The following is a 12,286-nucleotide window of genomic DNA, read 5'->3' as shown; positions in this document are numbered from 1 at the left end:
TGCCAAGCTGATGGGCACCAGGACGCTAGGGGACTTGAGTGAGCATCTGGGAGACATGTATGGCATACAGAGCTCCAAGAGCAATGGGTGTGGGTGTGACAAGGGCTCAGGTGCGAGTCCCCAGGAATCACAGGCACAGGGCACAGGAGTGCCAGGCGAATGGACACATCACCAGGAGTGCTCTAAGAAGTGTATTTAGCAGTCAGGATGTTTTGAGTTATCAGAAGTACAAGGTACAGCGTTCAGTGGTCATGGGCCCAGAGGTGGCCAGGGGATTAGGAAGGCACAGCTATAGGCCAAGTGAGATGGACCCACAGGTGCTGGGGGTTCAAGAGGGTGCACCTGTTGACCAGGTATGCTGACATGAAAATGCTAGTGCATTAAGGCTGCCAAATAGGACAGGCTGAGGCAGGCACACACACACACACAAAAGGCCAGGAGGAGCCAAGGCCAGCAGTGAGAGGGCTGGGGGCGGGGTGCAGACTTTGGGTTGGGGAATTACAGAATGAGCATCCTAAAGGCGGCCACCCCTCCCACTTTCAGTCTCCATCCCTGCGCCACCCAAGACCCCAAGGGAATCAAAGAGGAGAAGAGGTGCAGGCAGCCAGGCGGGGTTGGGGTGCACCTGGCGCTCAGATGCAGGCAGCCCTACCCCTGGGCCCGTACCGCTCCCGCTTCGGTGGAACTTGCTGCAGCTCGAGTCTGGACACCTGGACCGTGCACTCACGGAGGTAGCCCCGACAGTGGGTGGGGTAACAGGATTCTGGATTCCTGGAGCTGGGGCTGGGGGCTAGAACTCCTGGTTCTCTGAATGAAGACAGAGCTGAGGGCTCGGACCCCGAATCCTGACAGAGGGTGAGGGGCCTGGAGTCCTGCCTTCTGGGAAAGGAGACTGGGGGTGGGAAGTTAGATCTGGAGGGAAAAGGGGCAGTGGCCCTGAGCTCCTGGTTCAGGGCGGAGTCTCGCTGCCACCCCACCCCACCCCACCCCACCCCCGACTCCCGGGTCCCAAGGGAGGGGGAGCCTGGGGCGAGTAGTCTGGTCCTAGGGGACGGGGAGCAGAGAGGTCTGTTCTGGCTCAAGGCTGGGGAGGTGCTGAGGGCCCAGATACCTAGTTCTGAGGGTGCAGGGGGCTGGGGACCTGGACTTCTAGATTTTGAGGGAAGGCGGTGGAGCTGGACTCCTGGGTCTGAAGGAGAAGGGAGCTGGGGTCCGGGCTCTGGGGTCTCGATGGCGGAGGGGTCAGGAGCCCAGACCCGGGCCCGCTGAGCACCGGCTCCGTGTAGCTCCCTGGACGCTGGGGTCCGGTGTTCACCGTGTGGCTGGGCCCGCGCCCTGCAGTGGTGCCGTGCAGCTACGCAGCGCAGCGGGACGCATTAGTGCTGCAAGCGGATGCCTTCTCCGGCCGCGGGGCCAGGGCAGCCTTCGAACGCTTCACACGCGGAAACGGTGAGGCCTGGGCGGCGGAAGTGCGGACCGGGAACGTCCAGTTTGCGATACGGAGCGAGACCGGGGGAAATGGAGCGGGGCCTAATAGAGTCAAGGGTTCTGAGGAGAGGTTGGGTAGGAGCCACAGTGTAGGGGTCGAATGGCGGTGGGGGAGGCTGGATCCTTGTGCAGCCAGTAGAAGAGAAGAGCCTAAGAGTCAAGGCCAAAGAGAGCCAGCACGTGGATGAGGAATCGGGACCAGCAGAGGTGCGGCCAATGTGCGGATAGGCCCGAGAAGGCTGGGGTAGCAACCAAAAGACCAGGAAATGAAGCAGAGCGAAGAGTTGCGAGGAAGTCGACTTCACTACGGGATGCTTCCGGGATGGGGCGTGGCTAACTCCCCGGCCCGTCCCCTTCTTTGTTCCACTCCCCCAGGCATCGTGGCTTCTAACGGGCAGCGCTGGCGGACGCTGCGCAATTTTGCACTTGGAGCACTTAAGGAGTTCGGCTTGGGTACGCGGACCATCGAGGACCGTGTCCTGGAAGAGGCGCCTTGTCTGCTTGGCGAATTTCAAGACAGCGTTGGTACGGCCTGGTCGGAAAAGGATAGGGACCTGTTGTGGGTGTGCCCTAGGGAAGGCGTTTGGGTGGAATGAAGCCAGTAAACCCAAGAGCTGGGTGGGGGCCGAGACACAGCGTATGACCTTGTCATGTTCCCACTCCCGGGAGCTCCGTTCGACCCCCGGCGGCTACTAGATAATGCTGTATTTAAGGTTATGTGTTCCGTGGTCTTTGAGAACCGCTATGGCTACGAGGACCCAGAGTTCCTGAGGCTCCTGGACCTCTTCAGTGACAACTTCTGCATCATGAGTTCCAGATAGGATGAGGTGAGAGGGTCGGCCCCCATCCCTCCCTCGTGTGCCCAGTCTATGCCAAATTCCAAGTACATGGACCTACCTACATTGGATCATTAGAATGGGGCAGTCTTAGAATCTTGGAATGGAAGAGTTTTAGAACCTACATCAAAGTCCTGGTCCAGTCTCCCCATAGGGACACGAATGGTCTTGTTCAAGGTCCTATTGATTTCCTGTCCCCCCAGATGTACATTTTCCCCTTCCTCCTAAAATGGCTCCCAGGCCCACACCACGGAATCTTCTGAAACTTAGCAGAGCTTAGAGTTTTCACCTCTCAGCAAACCCAGCAGCAACCGGCAGCCCGGGGAACCCCGCAATTTCGATTGCTTCCTGAACAAACGGGTAAGGTACAGGGCCCTGCTGCCCACCAGCAGATGCCTGGCTCCTCTACCCACAGAAGGACCCGGAGAGCCATTTCCAGGAGACATTGGTGATGACGACGCATAACCACTTCCTTGGCGGTACTGAGACCACAAGCACCACCCTGCGCTACGGACTCCTCATTCTGCTCAAATACCCAGAGGTGGTAGGCTTCTGAGCTGGACAGCTAGGGATGAGGCGGCTAGGGTTGTGGGTTGGCTGGAGGCTGGGGTAGTTCACATCTCTGCCGGCCCCAGCCAAAGCGCAGGCGGAGTTGGATCCCGTGGTAGGTCGAATGTGCGCCCCAAGCCTGGAGGACTAAGAACGCCTGCCCTACACCGACGCCACGCTGCAGGAGATCCAAAGCGTCTTTAGCGTGCTGCCGCTGGAGCTGCCGCGTGCCCTCACCTGTGAGGCCCACCTGCGCAGTCACTTCCTGCCCAAGGTGGCCACCAAGACTGGGAATCCTGCGCAGGGCCTGGGGAGGGCCTGTTAACAGAGATGAGCAGGCCTAAGCATCCAGAGCACTGACTCTGGGAGCAAGAAAGTAGGCGGCCTTCCTTGCCGCTGACTTCGAAATGGGGTCTTGGATGGATGTGTGGAATAGTCACTTGCATATTTTTCAAGTAACCCTTGCACATCTCCCCAGGGCACCTTCATGATTCCTCTCCTTGTGTCTGCACACCAGGATCTCACCCAATTTAAGGACGCAGACTGTTTCAATCCCACCAACTTCCTGAATGACAAGGGTGAGTTCCAGAGCAACAACTCCTTCATGCCCTTTGCCCCAGGTCTGGGCTGGGCAGAGAGGGGACCAGCCTGGACGTGCCGTGGGGTGCATGGGTTTCTCATTCCACACCCCCACGTCCCCAGGAAAGCAATGTGCCTGGGTGCAGGCCTGGCCCGATCCGAGGTCTTCCTCACCTCCATTCTACAGCAGTTCTGCCTGCTCCCTGTGGGGAGCCCCGCCAACATCGACCTCACCCCGCAGTGCCCCCAGCCTTCCAACTCTGTCTGGTGGCCTGCTGAAGTCAGGTTCAGCCACCCTCTGCTCACTGGCTCTCAGACCTCCTTACCCTCTTTGGTCAATAAAGGCCCTGAATTGCAGACGGAGGCGTCTTCTTACCAACAGGGAGTGAGTCAGTCAGATGTGTGCAGCTCTGAGGTAAACTTTTATTTCTTGGCTGACAGGACTTGCAGGCCCATGCTCCTCCCAGCACCTTTCATCCTGCCCAGCAGCGGCAGCCTAGTCCAAAAGGTGCCGTGGCCAAAGGGGCTGGGGAGTCACTTCCTGTTCCAGGCTGGAGGAGTGGGGGGCTTGGGGATACTCCCCCACAACCTTTGCCAGCAAGAGGCCATGACTCACCCCAACCCCAAATCCTGCATCCTGGTGGGAGGTGGCAACGCCTCCTTCCAGCTCTCCAAACCTGAGAGGGACATGCATGACCAGACAGGGCAGGACACAGGCCCCCAGCTCCAGTAATGGCAGTCCCCAACACCGGCCTCTGCCCAGGTCACAACCCCAGCCCCCAGCCCAGGGCAGCAGAGGTCTCTCCTCCTCCTTGGTCCTCAGCGATGGATGGAGCCCTCCACACCAGGCAGAACAGAGGCAAAGTCAGAAGCAGCGGCAGTGGCGGGGCAGGAGCAGGCGCCGTGACTGGCGGCACCGGGCCCAGGGCTCTCCCGAAGTCAGGCAAGCTGTCTGTCCGTGCAGCTCTGGGGCTAGCCACTAGGTGGGCGTAGTCGGCTGTGATACAGGTACTTGGACACCCTTCTGTCCTGATGCTGGGGGTGAAGGGGGATAGGAGACTGAGTCATCAGGGACGGAACTAAGAGACCAAGGAAACCTGGGAAGAAGGGGAGATGACCAGAAGAGATGGGGCTCATGCTGGGGATACCAGGAGAGTGAGCTGTCTAGGGATGGTAGGCAAAGATGGGGAAAAATGAGTGACAGGATCCAGTGAGACTGATGAGGCGGCTTGAGGCCCAGGGAGGTACACGGAAGAGGAAGGCCCTGAGGGAGGGGACACTGGGAGGCCGGTACCTAGCTGATACTTGTCTTTGGCTGCTGCTCGCTCCTTGGCATCAAAATACCAGACAGTGATGGCGTACCTGGAGACCAGAGCAGCCCCAGAGGGTGGTTAGAGATCACTTTTCCTCAATTCCAGCCACTATATCCACCCCGAGCCGCCCCCTCTTGGCACTCCATCACTTCCTAGTCACTTCAGGGGTCTGACAAGACTTTGCTGGCACAGGGGGAGCACCTGGGCACATTCCCGGAAGTGTGGACCATACCTGGTGGCATAGGCTGGTTTCACCTCATGGGGGTTCCGCCGATCAGACCAGAAAATGAGCAGCCGGTCAAAGAGTGGCTCAATGTTGGCTACCACGGGACGGCCCTCAGGGAATATCTGCAGCAGGCCGCCATGCACCTGAAGGCAGGCCAGAGGATGAGGCAGGCTGGGAGTCCTGCCTAGAGCCCCTGCCTTGCACTGCCGGCCCCCAGGAGCCCACCAGGGGGCATAATAACTTCACACATCACTCCCTCCCACCACTCAGGCTCTCAAAATGAATGACAACGCAGAGTCTGCATCACCATGGAGATGGGCAGGAAGCTACTTAAGAAGACAGGAAATGGGGCGGGGGAAGTGCTGGTTAGGCTGGGGGCTGGGCAGACAGCACCATTCCCCAAAGAGGGGGAACTGCCGCCGCACAGTCAGCTGAAGAGGAGGTCCCATTTCCCAGAAAGAGCCATTGGGCACATTCCACCGCCCCCCTCCCGTGGGTTGGGAAGAGGAAGGGGACAATGCTAGAAGCTGAGCTGGGAAAGGAAAATGCAACGGATGCACGCCACCCCACCCCCAACATCCTACCTTGACATCCCAGTTCTGATTCAGGTAATAGATGCAGGTGATGCAGCGCCCATCGCCATGGGGATTGTCAACGTGTCTCACGTACCCCAGCCCGTTACCTGGGTAACATGCCACCATGGCCTGGCAGAGACGGATGGAGAGCGTTTACTGAGGCTAAGTGGCAGGGACGTTAGATAAGCAGCCTTCACCTCCTCTTTCCCACCCCTCTCAGCCCCTCATCTTTCCTCAGGTGTCCTGGGCTCCAAGGGTTCCAGCACCCAGACTTTCTCCTTTTCTCCTTTTTCAGCCAAGCCTCCATCCACAAGAAACCTCAGCCCCTGGGCCTCAACAGCCCAACACACACACACACCTCACGCCCCTACCCCCCGCGTCTGGTGCCAACATGCAGCGCAGTGAGCAACTGAGGGCTTGGTTTTTTTAAAGATAACCTGACCCCACGTCAGACATTTCACTAGGATAAAAGCAATTTAAACATTTCCTGGTGTGCAGGGATGTGGCTTCACAGCCCCACACCAGGAGTTCTCTCCTTGAGCTGTAGAGTTGGAATGACCTGGGACACTGATACCGAGGCCCACCTCAGAGGTTCTGATGTACTTGGTCTCAGGTGGAGCCTGGAATTTTTAAAGGTTCCCCAGGTAATCCTAATGTGCAGCAATGTTGAGAACCACTAACCTTACTATAAAGAATACCCGCTAAATAATCTGTCTCCTACACAACTGAACAGGTACCAAAACCCAGAATGTGACCAGAACCTGAGATCTAATCCCAACTCCAAGGAAAACCTGCCAAGTAGCCTTGGACAGTCTCATCACCTGAATGGGCCTCAAAACGCCTCATCTGTAAAATGGGGCTAATGAAGACCTTCGGTTTACAGCAGTAGCATGAACCCCTCCGAGAACATGACTTTGGAGGCTCCTGACCCCCACAGATCTGAGTCAGACCTTGTTCCAGGTCTCGGCTTCTGTGTGCACAGGTCTAGCCCCAGGGTTCTCGCCTCCTCTCCTGGATAGCCGCCACTGCCCTAGGCAGCCCTGGCCATTCTGAGTCCTGGGCCTAGCCACTCCGGGCCTGTTTCTCATCAGGTACCCAGCAAAGTGATGGATGTGACGTGAGGAAAAGGGCCCAGGTGTTCCTGCAGACCTATCTCCTGGGTTCAAGTCTCAGTGCTGCAACATAAGCTGTGATGTTCGGCAGATGACGGAACTTCCCCATCTCCAGTTCCTCATCCACGAAATGGAGCTAACACTACTTCTTTGGAGATTTTGCCAGTTTTGCTCGAGGGTGGGGTGGGGAAAGGGGTCCAGTGCTGCAACCTCTTCCCGCACAACCCACCCCCACAGCAGCCAGAGGCCCTTTACTCCAGCTCACCACTGCTCAAACCCCTTCAAGCTCCTCGCTGCATCCCAAAAAAACACAAACTCCTGACCACAGCCTCCAAGGCCACTAGCCTCACACTATCTCCAGCCTCGAAATCCTCCTCACTCTTCTCTGACCAGGCCAAGCTCATCCTCAAGGCCTCTGCACCTGCCTGAACGCTCTTCCACTCGTCCCCCTTGTTATTCAGGTCTCAGGGCCAGGAGCACCTCGAGTCCTCTAGCTGAAGGCACCTGGGCTGACTTCCCATTCCATCCCTCTCAGTGCAAAATCAGCACAGGTACCTGTTTACCTAGTACTGGCCGCCAGGGCCAGGCCTGTCTCCCTAGTGCCAAGGAGGGAGCTGCTAATTAAAAGCGCTCCTCTGGGTCTCAGGGCCTCCATTCCATCCTTCCCGTGCACCCTCACAGGGTCTCCCACCATGCAGGCAGGGACACACTCTGTAGTCTGTCAGGGAATGGGACTCCTGTGTGTGTGAAGGTAGGCACAGGAACAGGCCCTTTAAGGCCCCCCTCCCCCCACATATACTCACCTGGGAGTGGGGCTGGGGGTGGCATCCTCCGGCCCCCGAGAAGCATCTACTTCCTGCCCCCACAAGGGAAGGGACAACAACCAGAGTAACACGGAAACTTGCTCCTCACACTTCCATCTCCAGGAAGGGGCAGCTAGGACCACTGTGCATGCACACCCCACCCCCAATCAGAACCCCAGGTCTCAGCCCACAGCAGCAGGCCCCACCTCCAAACTGCTCCTAAAGGGGCCTCCCGGGGTCACCTATGGTAGCCCTTGATGCCAATGGGAGCCAGTTCCCTCCCACCTGCAGGCCCGCTGAGCAGAGGATCTAGGGAGAGGAGGAAGGCAAGAGCACAGGAGCGGCACTCGGGACCGAGAGGCAGGTTGTTACCAGCCCAAACCACACTGGTGATCTGAGGCCCCCCCGCTGCCGTGACCACCCCACACTGTCTTACTCCAGAGCTTGGGGAGGGAGCCCAGATGTTGCCCTCTGAAGGCGAGGAAGCCTGCAGTTGCTGCCTCACGGGGGCAGGGAGGGTCTGAGAGGAACTCCAGTGGCTGGGTTGGCTCTTCCCCTCCCTTCTTAGTCCAGCCAGGCTTGTTCTTACCTCCCAAGGCTAAAAAGTCTCAACACCCACCCCACCACCCCTCCAGGGCCTGCTCCCAACCACATCCAAGGCACCAAAGGAAAAGAGATCTGCGCCCTCTCCCCTCCCCTCCTGAAATGGCCACAGCCTAGCTGGGGAGTTAACCTGGTTTTCCTATCCTGTGGATGAGCAGAGGCTCAGAGAAGCATCCTGCCCTTGGCCACTCAACTCTTGTGGTCTCCCCACCAACCTCCCTCCTGTGAGGATGGGTGACCCTGGGGAGATGGGGCTCAACACCTTGTGGCTAGGGAGATTCCCACTGATCTCTCCTGCCACTGGGAGGGGCCGCCTCTGGCCCTCCAGCTACCGAAGTAACAGGAGGGAGAGGGAAGCAGGACAAGTTCCAGCTGGGGCGGGGAAGCCAGTGGCTTCGGCCCGGGGGAGCCCTAGTCCCCGAGCCAGCTCCAGCCTGAGACGGAAGCTGCAGAGACAGAACCCAAGACAGGATCTGAGGGAGGAGGGAGAGGACATCAGGAGCACAGCCTCATGCCTGCAGGGCAAAACACAGTCTGTGCCATCAGCCAGGTATCACTGGTGCTGTGCAGTGGGCACTCCCTACCGGGCCTTGTCCTAACACCGCCAAACCCTGGACTCAAGGCCAGGATCCTCACACCCCTCCATGAGGAGAATCAACATGTCAGCAGGCCAAAAGGCCCTACGGACTACTGTCTTGTGCAGGCTCCTAACCCCAGGTTCCTGAATGGGCAGCGGCAGGCCCAGAAGGCCCTGATCACTGACCATAAACTCCAATCAAATGAGCATTTTTTTAAGACAGGGTCTGTGGTTTCTGGCAGATTCTCAAACAGGCCCAGGTTCCAAAAAAAAAGATAACTGCTACTCTAAAACAAGAGAAAGAGACCAAGAAAAGATACAACGGCAGAGGATCAAGGAAACAGACCAGAGCCAGACAAGGATAAAGTGACGGAGAGACAGAACAGACAGGATGGAGGACAGGGTCTAGGATGGGGAGGGATGGGAAAGATGGGGACATAACCTCCACCTGGACCGGCACACAGACACCCCCAGAAAGCCGTCCACGATGCAGATGCCACAGTACGGCATGCAGCGCACAATGCAGCCCGGCACCAAGCACAGTGGGCAGCGCCTCCTCCCTCAGCCTGGCATTGGCCTCACCACTGCCCCCCTCCCCGTTCCACCTTCTGGTTCTCCTACCCGGGAGACAGAACAGACAGACCAAAGACAGGCAATGGACAGGATAGACTAGACATACCCAAGTACATGAAAAAATAAGGGAACAGGGAAGAACAAAGACAGGGGCAGACAGACAGGTACAGACGGCAGAGGCAGAAACCCGTGCCTGTCTACACTGAACATTCTTGGTCTAGGATCCAGGAACAGACATCAGGTGGCTGTGAACCCCACCATGGCCCATGCACAGATGTGGGACTACGACTGTCGGCACCTCTCCTCAGGTTCTTCAAGAGGATCCCTGGCAAGGTCAAGAACCATGGTGACTACGGGCCAAACCCATGGTTTACAGGTACACAAACTAAGGCCACAGGGAGTGAGAGCCCGAAGTGAGCTCCAACAGTCCCTGCGCCAGAGCTGCCTGAACTCTTTTGTGACCCCAGAAGCCTATCTCCAAACCCACTGGTGCTCAGAACACTAGGCATCCAACAAGTGCTGGGCAGCCCCCCACCCCACCACCCGGTCCCTGCAGCCTCACCTTGGTGCGCCCATTGATGACGTAGCTGCCCAGCCTCCCAGCACAGTGGCGGATTACAGCATCCACGTGGGCCATGAGGGCACCGATGCTTCGGCAGCCTGGCTCATGGCCTTCCACCCAGGCAATCTGGTCCCCACGGATGCTGCGTGGCGGGATAGCCCGCTGGCTCACTAGCTGCCCATCACGCAGGCGCCCGCCCCGCTTCAGGGCCTCCACCTCTGCCAGCACTCGGCCACCCAGCGCCGCCCCCAGGAAGCTGTCCTTGACGCAGATGCCATAGTACCGCATGCAGGGCACAATATAGTCCAGGGCCAGGCGCTCAGGTGCAGCGGGCAGCACCTCCTCCCTCAGCCCGGCGCTGGCCTCACCACTGCCACTGCTGCAGCCCTCCCCCTCTGTCTCTGCCTCCTGGTTCTCCTGCCTGGCCCAGGGCCGCTTGCTGGGGGCGGGGGCATCCCCACCATCCTCTGCCCATTTCCGTTTGGGGGCCTCGGGTCGGGCGCCCTGGGCTGCCAGTCGCTGGCACCCCTTGGTGACCAGTGCCGCAGCACCCTCACTCTGCAGTGGCCGCAGCTCGCCGCCATCCTGCCCACCGAAGCCCTCCCGCAGGGGGCTGGCTGTGGTGGAAGTAGCTGTAGCTCTGGGGGTCCCACTCCCCGCCGAGGCCTCACCAGGCCCTCCTGGACGGTGGTAGGAAGACAGCAGGGGACAGGGCAGGTAACTCTCCACCCCCATCCTGGCCCTGCTAGGCTCCAAGGGCTCTGACACCGAACCCGGCAACTGAGGGAGAGCCTGACTCAGGGGCTGCGGCTGGCACGGGCTGTCCATGGCAGCAGTGTCTTCATCCCCCGGGCATGGAGGGCACGGCCCAGGCCCATGGTGCCACCCTCCTCCACCTCCTCCTCCTCCACTTGATGCAGCCGGGGGCCGGGGCGGCTGGGCCTGGCGTGGGGCAGGATGAGGCAGGGCAGATGGCAGGGGCTTTTCTCGTGCCCTGGGGGTGCTTGCTGGTCCCCAAGTCCTCTGCTGTCCCTAGGGGCTTGGGAAGGGACCTGTCACGGTGGCTGGAGAAACAGAGAGAGAGAGAGAGAGAGAGAGACAGAGAGAGAAAAAGGAATGTGAGAAGAGCTACAGGGAAGAGGGCTGGGCGAGGGTGGGGAGTGGCAGGGGCAATAGATAGTTAGACTTAGCTATAAAGACCCCAAAACCTGAGGCCACGTGGGGAAAAAGACTCTGGGACTTGGGTGGAATCACTAAGAGACAAGGGGCAATAAGGGGGCAGCTGGAGGGGTGAGACTGGGTAGCTGATCCACAGGCAGAGGACTGCAGTGGGAGCTGTGGGCGAGAGACACCCCCAGACAGACACAGACCCACAGACAGAAAAGAAGGAGGGGACTTTAAGTAGAAAAGGATGGCGGTGTGGGAAGTAGGAGAGTTAGAAACAAACAGACTGGGGGTGGGGGCGAGAGGGGGGATCTGCCTGGAAGACACAGAGGGAATGTGGGGATCTACAGACCGTGGAAACTGGGGGATCCAGAGACAGAAACACACACCGGAGAAGAGCAGGGAGGGTGGGCCTGAGACAGCCGGGCAGAACCCAGCCCAACAGGAGGAAGCCCGTTAGGGGCTGACACACACCCAGACGGAAGGGAGGTCCTGAGACAGACAGACGGAAGGGACCCGTGGGAGCAGGGTCCACAGCGACAGAGGGAAGGGTGGAGGAGGGCTCATGCACTCGGGGAAAGGACGAAGGAAAAAGCGCCCCCCTCCCAAGTCCCTTCGGTGCGGGTCCCGGGGCCCCTCGGGGCACAGCAGGAGACGAAGACAAGGCCTAAGGGCCGCTGGAACCCCGTGTCCCCACCCCTCCCCTCCCCCTCCGCCCGCTCCCTGCTCCCCCCCCCAACCCCCCCAACGGCCGGCGCTTAACATGCCCGGCGCGCGTTCCCTCCCCCACGCCCCACCCCCACCCTCCCCTCCCCAGGGTCGCCAGGCTTCGCCACAGAGTGCTGGGCGCGCGCCCCCGCACCCCGCCCGGCTCGCGCCGGCGCCCGGCCTCAAGCGCCTTCTCCGCCCCGCTCCATGCCCTCCCCGCGGTCTCCTCACCGAGGTTTTTCCTCCGGCCCCGGCGCCGCCGTTTGTGCCAGCCGCCCTGCGCCGCACAGCGCGCCATACCCCGCCCCCACCACCCGCGACGCTCCGCCCCCGCCTCGCCCGGTGGGCACGTGACCGCATCCGGGCGTAGGACACCGGGCTTGCGCAGGCGCGAGTCGCGCGGGGCGGGGCGAGGAAATTCAGAACACCCTCTCCCTCGAGAAAGGGGAAACGGATCAGTCGCCGACACAAGGTTTTTATGCACTCTCCGCTCCGCCCCTTCTGCGCGAGAGGAGGAACGCAGTTAGGAAGGGCTGGATCCGGTGGGGGAGTTTCGGCACACATTATGCCAAGCGAGTGGGAGGGGCATGCAAATAATCCTATTTACATAGACAGGAC

At 59.7% G+C, this 12,286-nt stretch overlaps 3 protein-coding genes across 3 annotated transcripts in view; 2 read left to right on the top strand and 1 right to left on the bottom strand.

Annotated features, from left to right (window-relative positions):
• LOC307178449 (uncharacterized protein) overlaps positions 1-4,322 on the top strand; it is a gene marked incomplete at its 5' end in the record, with an annotated part of 53,283 nt that extends 48,961 nt beyond the window's left edge. The window contains 7 exon segments of the mRNA XM_079906643.1: positions 1,342-1,449; positions 1,864-2,013; positions 2,158-2,298; positions 2,696-2,868; positions 2,956-3,021; positions 3,025-3,147; positions 3,352-4,322. Coding sequence (XP_079762769.1) covers positions 1,342-1,449; positions 1,864-2,013; positions 2,158-2,298; positions 2,696-2,868; positions 2,956-3,021; positions 3,025-3,147; positions 3,352-4,185 — 1,595 coding nt within the window. The 3' untranslated portion in view covers positions 4,186-4,322.
• LOC307179490 (cytochrome P450 2A13-like) overlaps positions 1-12,286 on the top strand; it is a 79,625-nt gene that overhangs the window by 27,309 nt on the left and 40,030 nt on the right. The gene's annotated exons all lie outside the window — the stretch shown is intronic.
• On the bottom strand, positions 4,296-12,004 carry EGLN2 (egl-9 family hypoxia inducible factor 2). Its single transcript, XM_079908685.1, has 6 exons — positions 11,900-12,004; positions 9,797-10,860; positions 5,576-5,695; positions 4,998-5,134; positions 4,747-4,814; positions 4,296-4,487 (listed from the first exon to the last, which is right to left on the bottom strand). The coding sequence occupies exons 2-6, from the start codon at positions 10,622-10,624 to the stop codon at positions 4,432-4,434; spliced, it is 1,209 nt and encodes a 402-aa protein (XP_079764811.1). The 5' UTR covers positions 10,625-10,860; positions 11,900-12,004; the 3' UTR covers positions 4,296-4,431.

This window comes from Stenella coeruleoalba (genome assembly GCF_951394435.1).
Source record: "Stenella coeruleoalba genome assembly, chromosome: 20".
Lineage (NCBI taxonomy): Eukaryota > Metazoa > Chordata > Mammalia > Artiodactyla > Delphinidae > Stenella > Stenella coeruleoalba.
This window is presented reverse-complemented; position numbering and strand designations above follow the sequence as displayed.

Bases quoted from the DNA above. Each gene is read 5' to 3' on its own strand.
- EGLN2 (XM_079908685.1), bottom strand. From the start codon at position 10,624: ATGGACAGCCCGTGCCAGCCGCAGCCCCTGAGTCAGGCTCTCCCTCAG. The intron at 5,696-9,796 runs GTGAGGCTGCAG...CGTCTCTGCCAG, and splicing joins TCATCAATGGGCGCACCAAG to GCCATGGTGGCATGTTACCC. The intron at 4,488-4,746 runs GTACCGGCCTCC...CTTCACCCCCAG, and splicing joins CAAAGACAAGTATCAGCTAG to CATCAGGACAGAAGGGTGTC.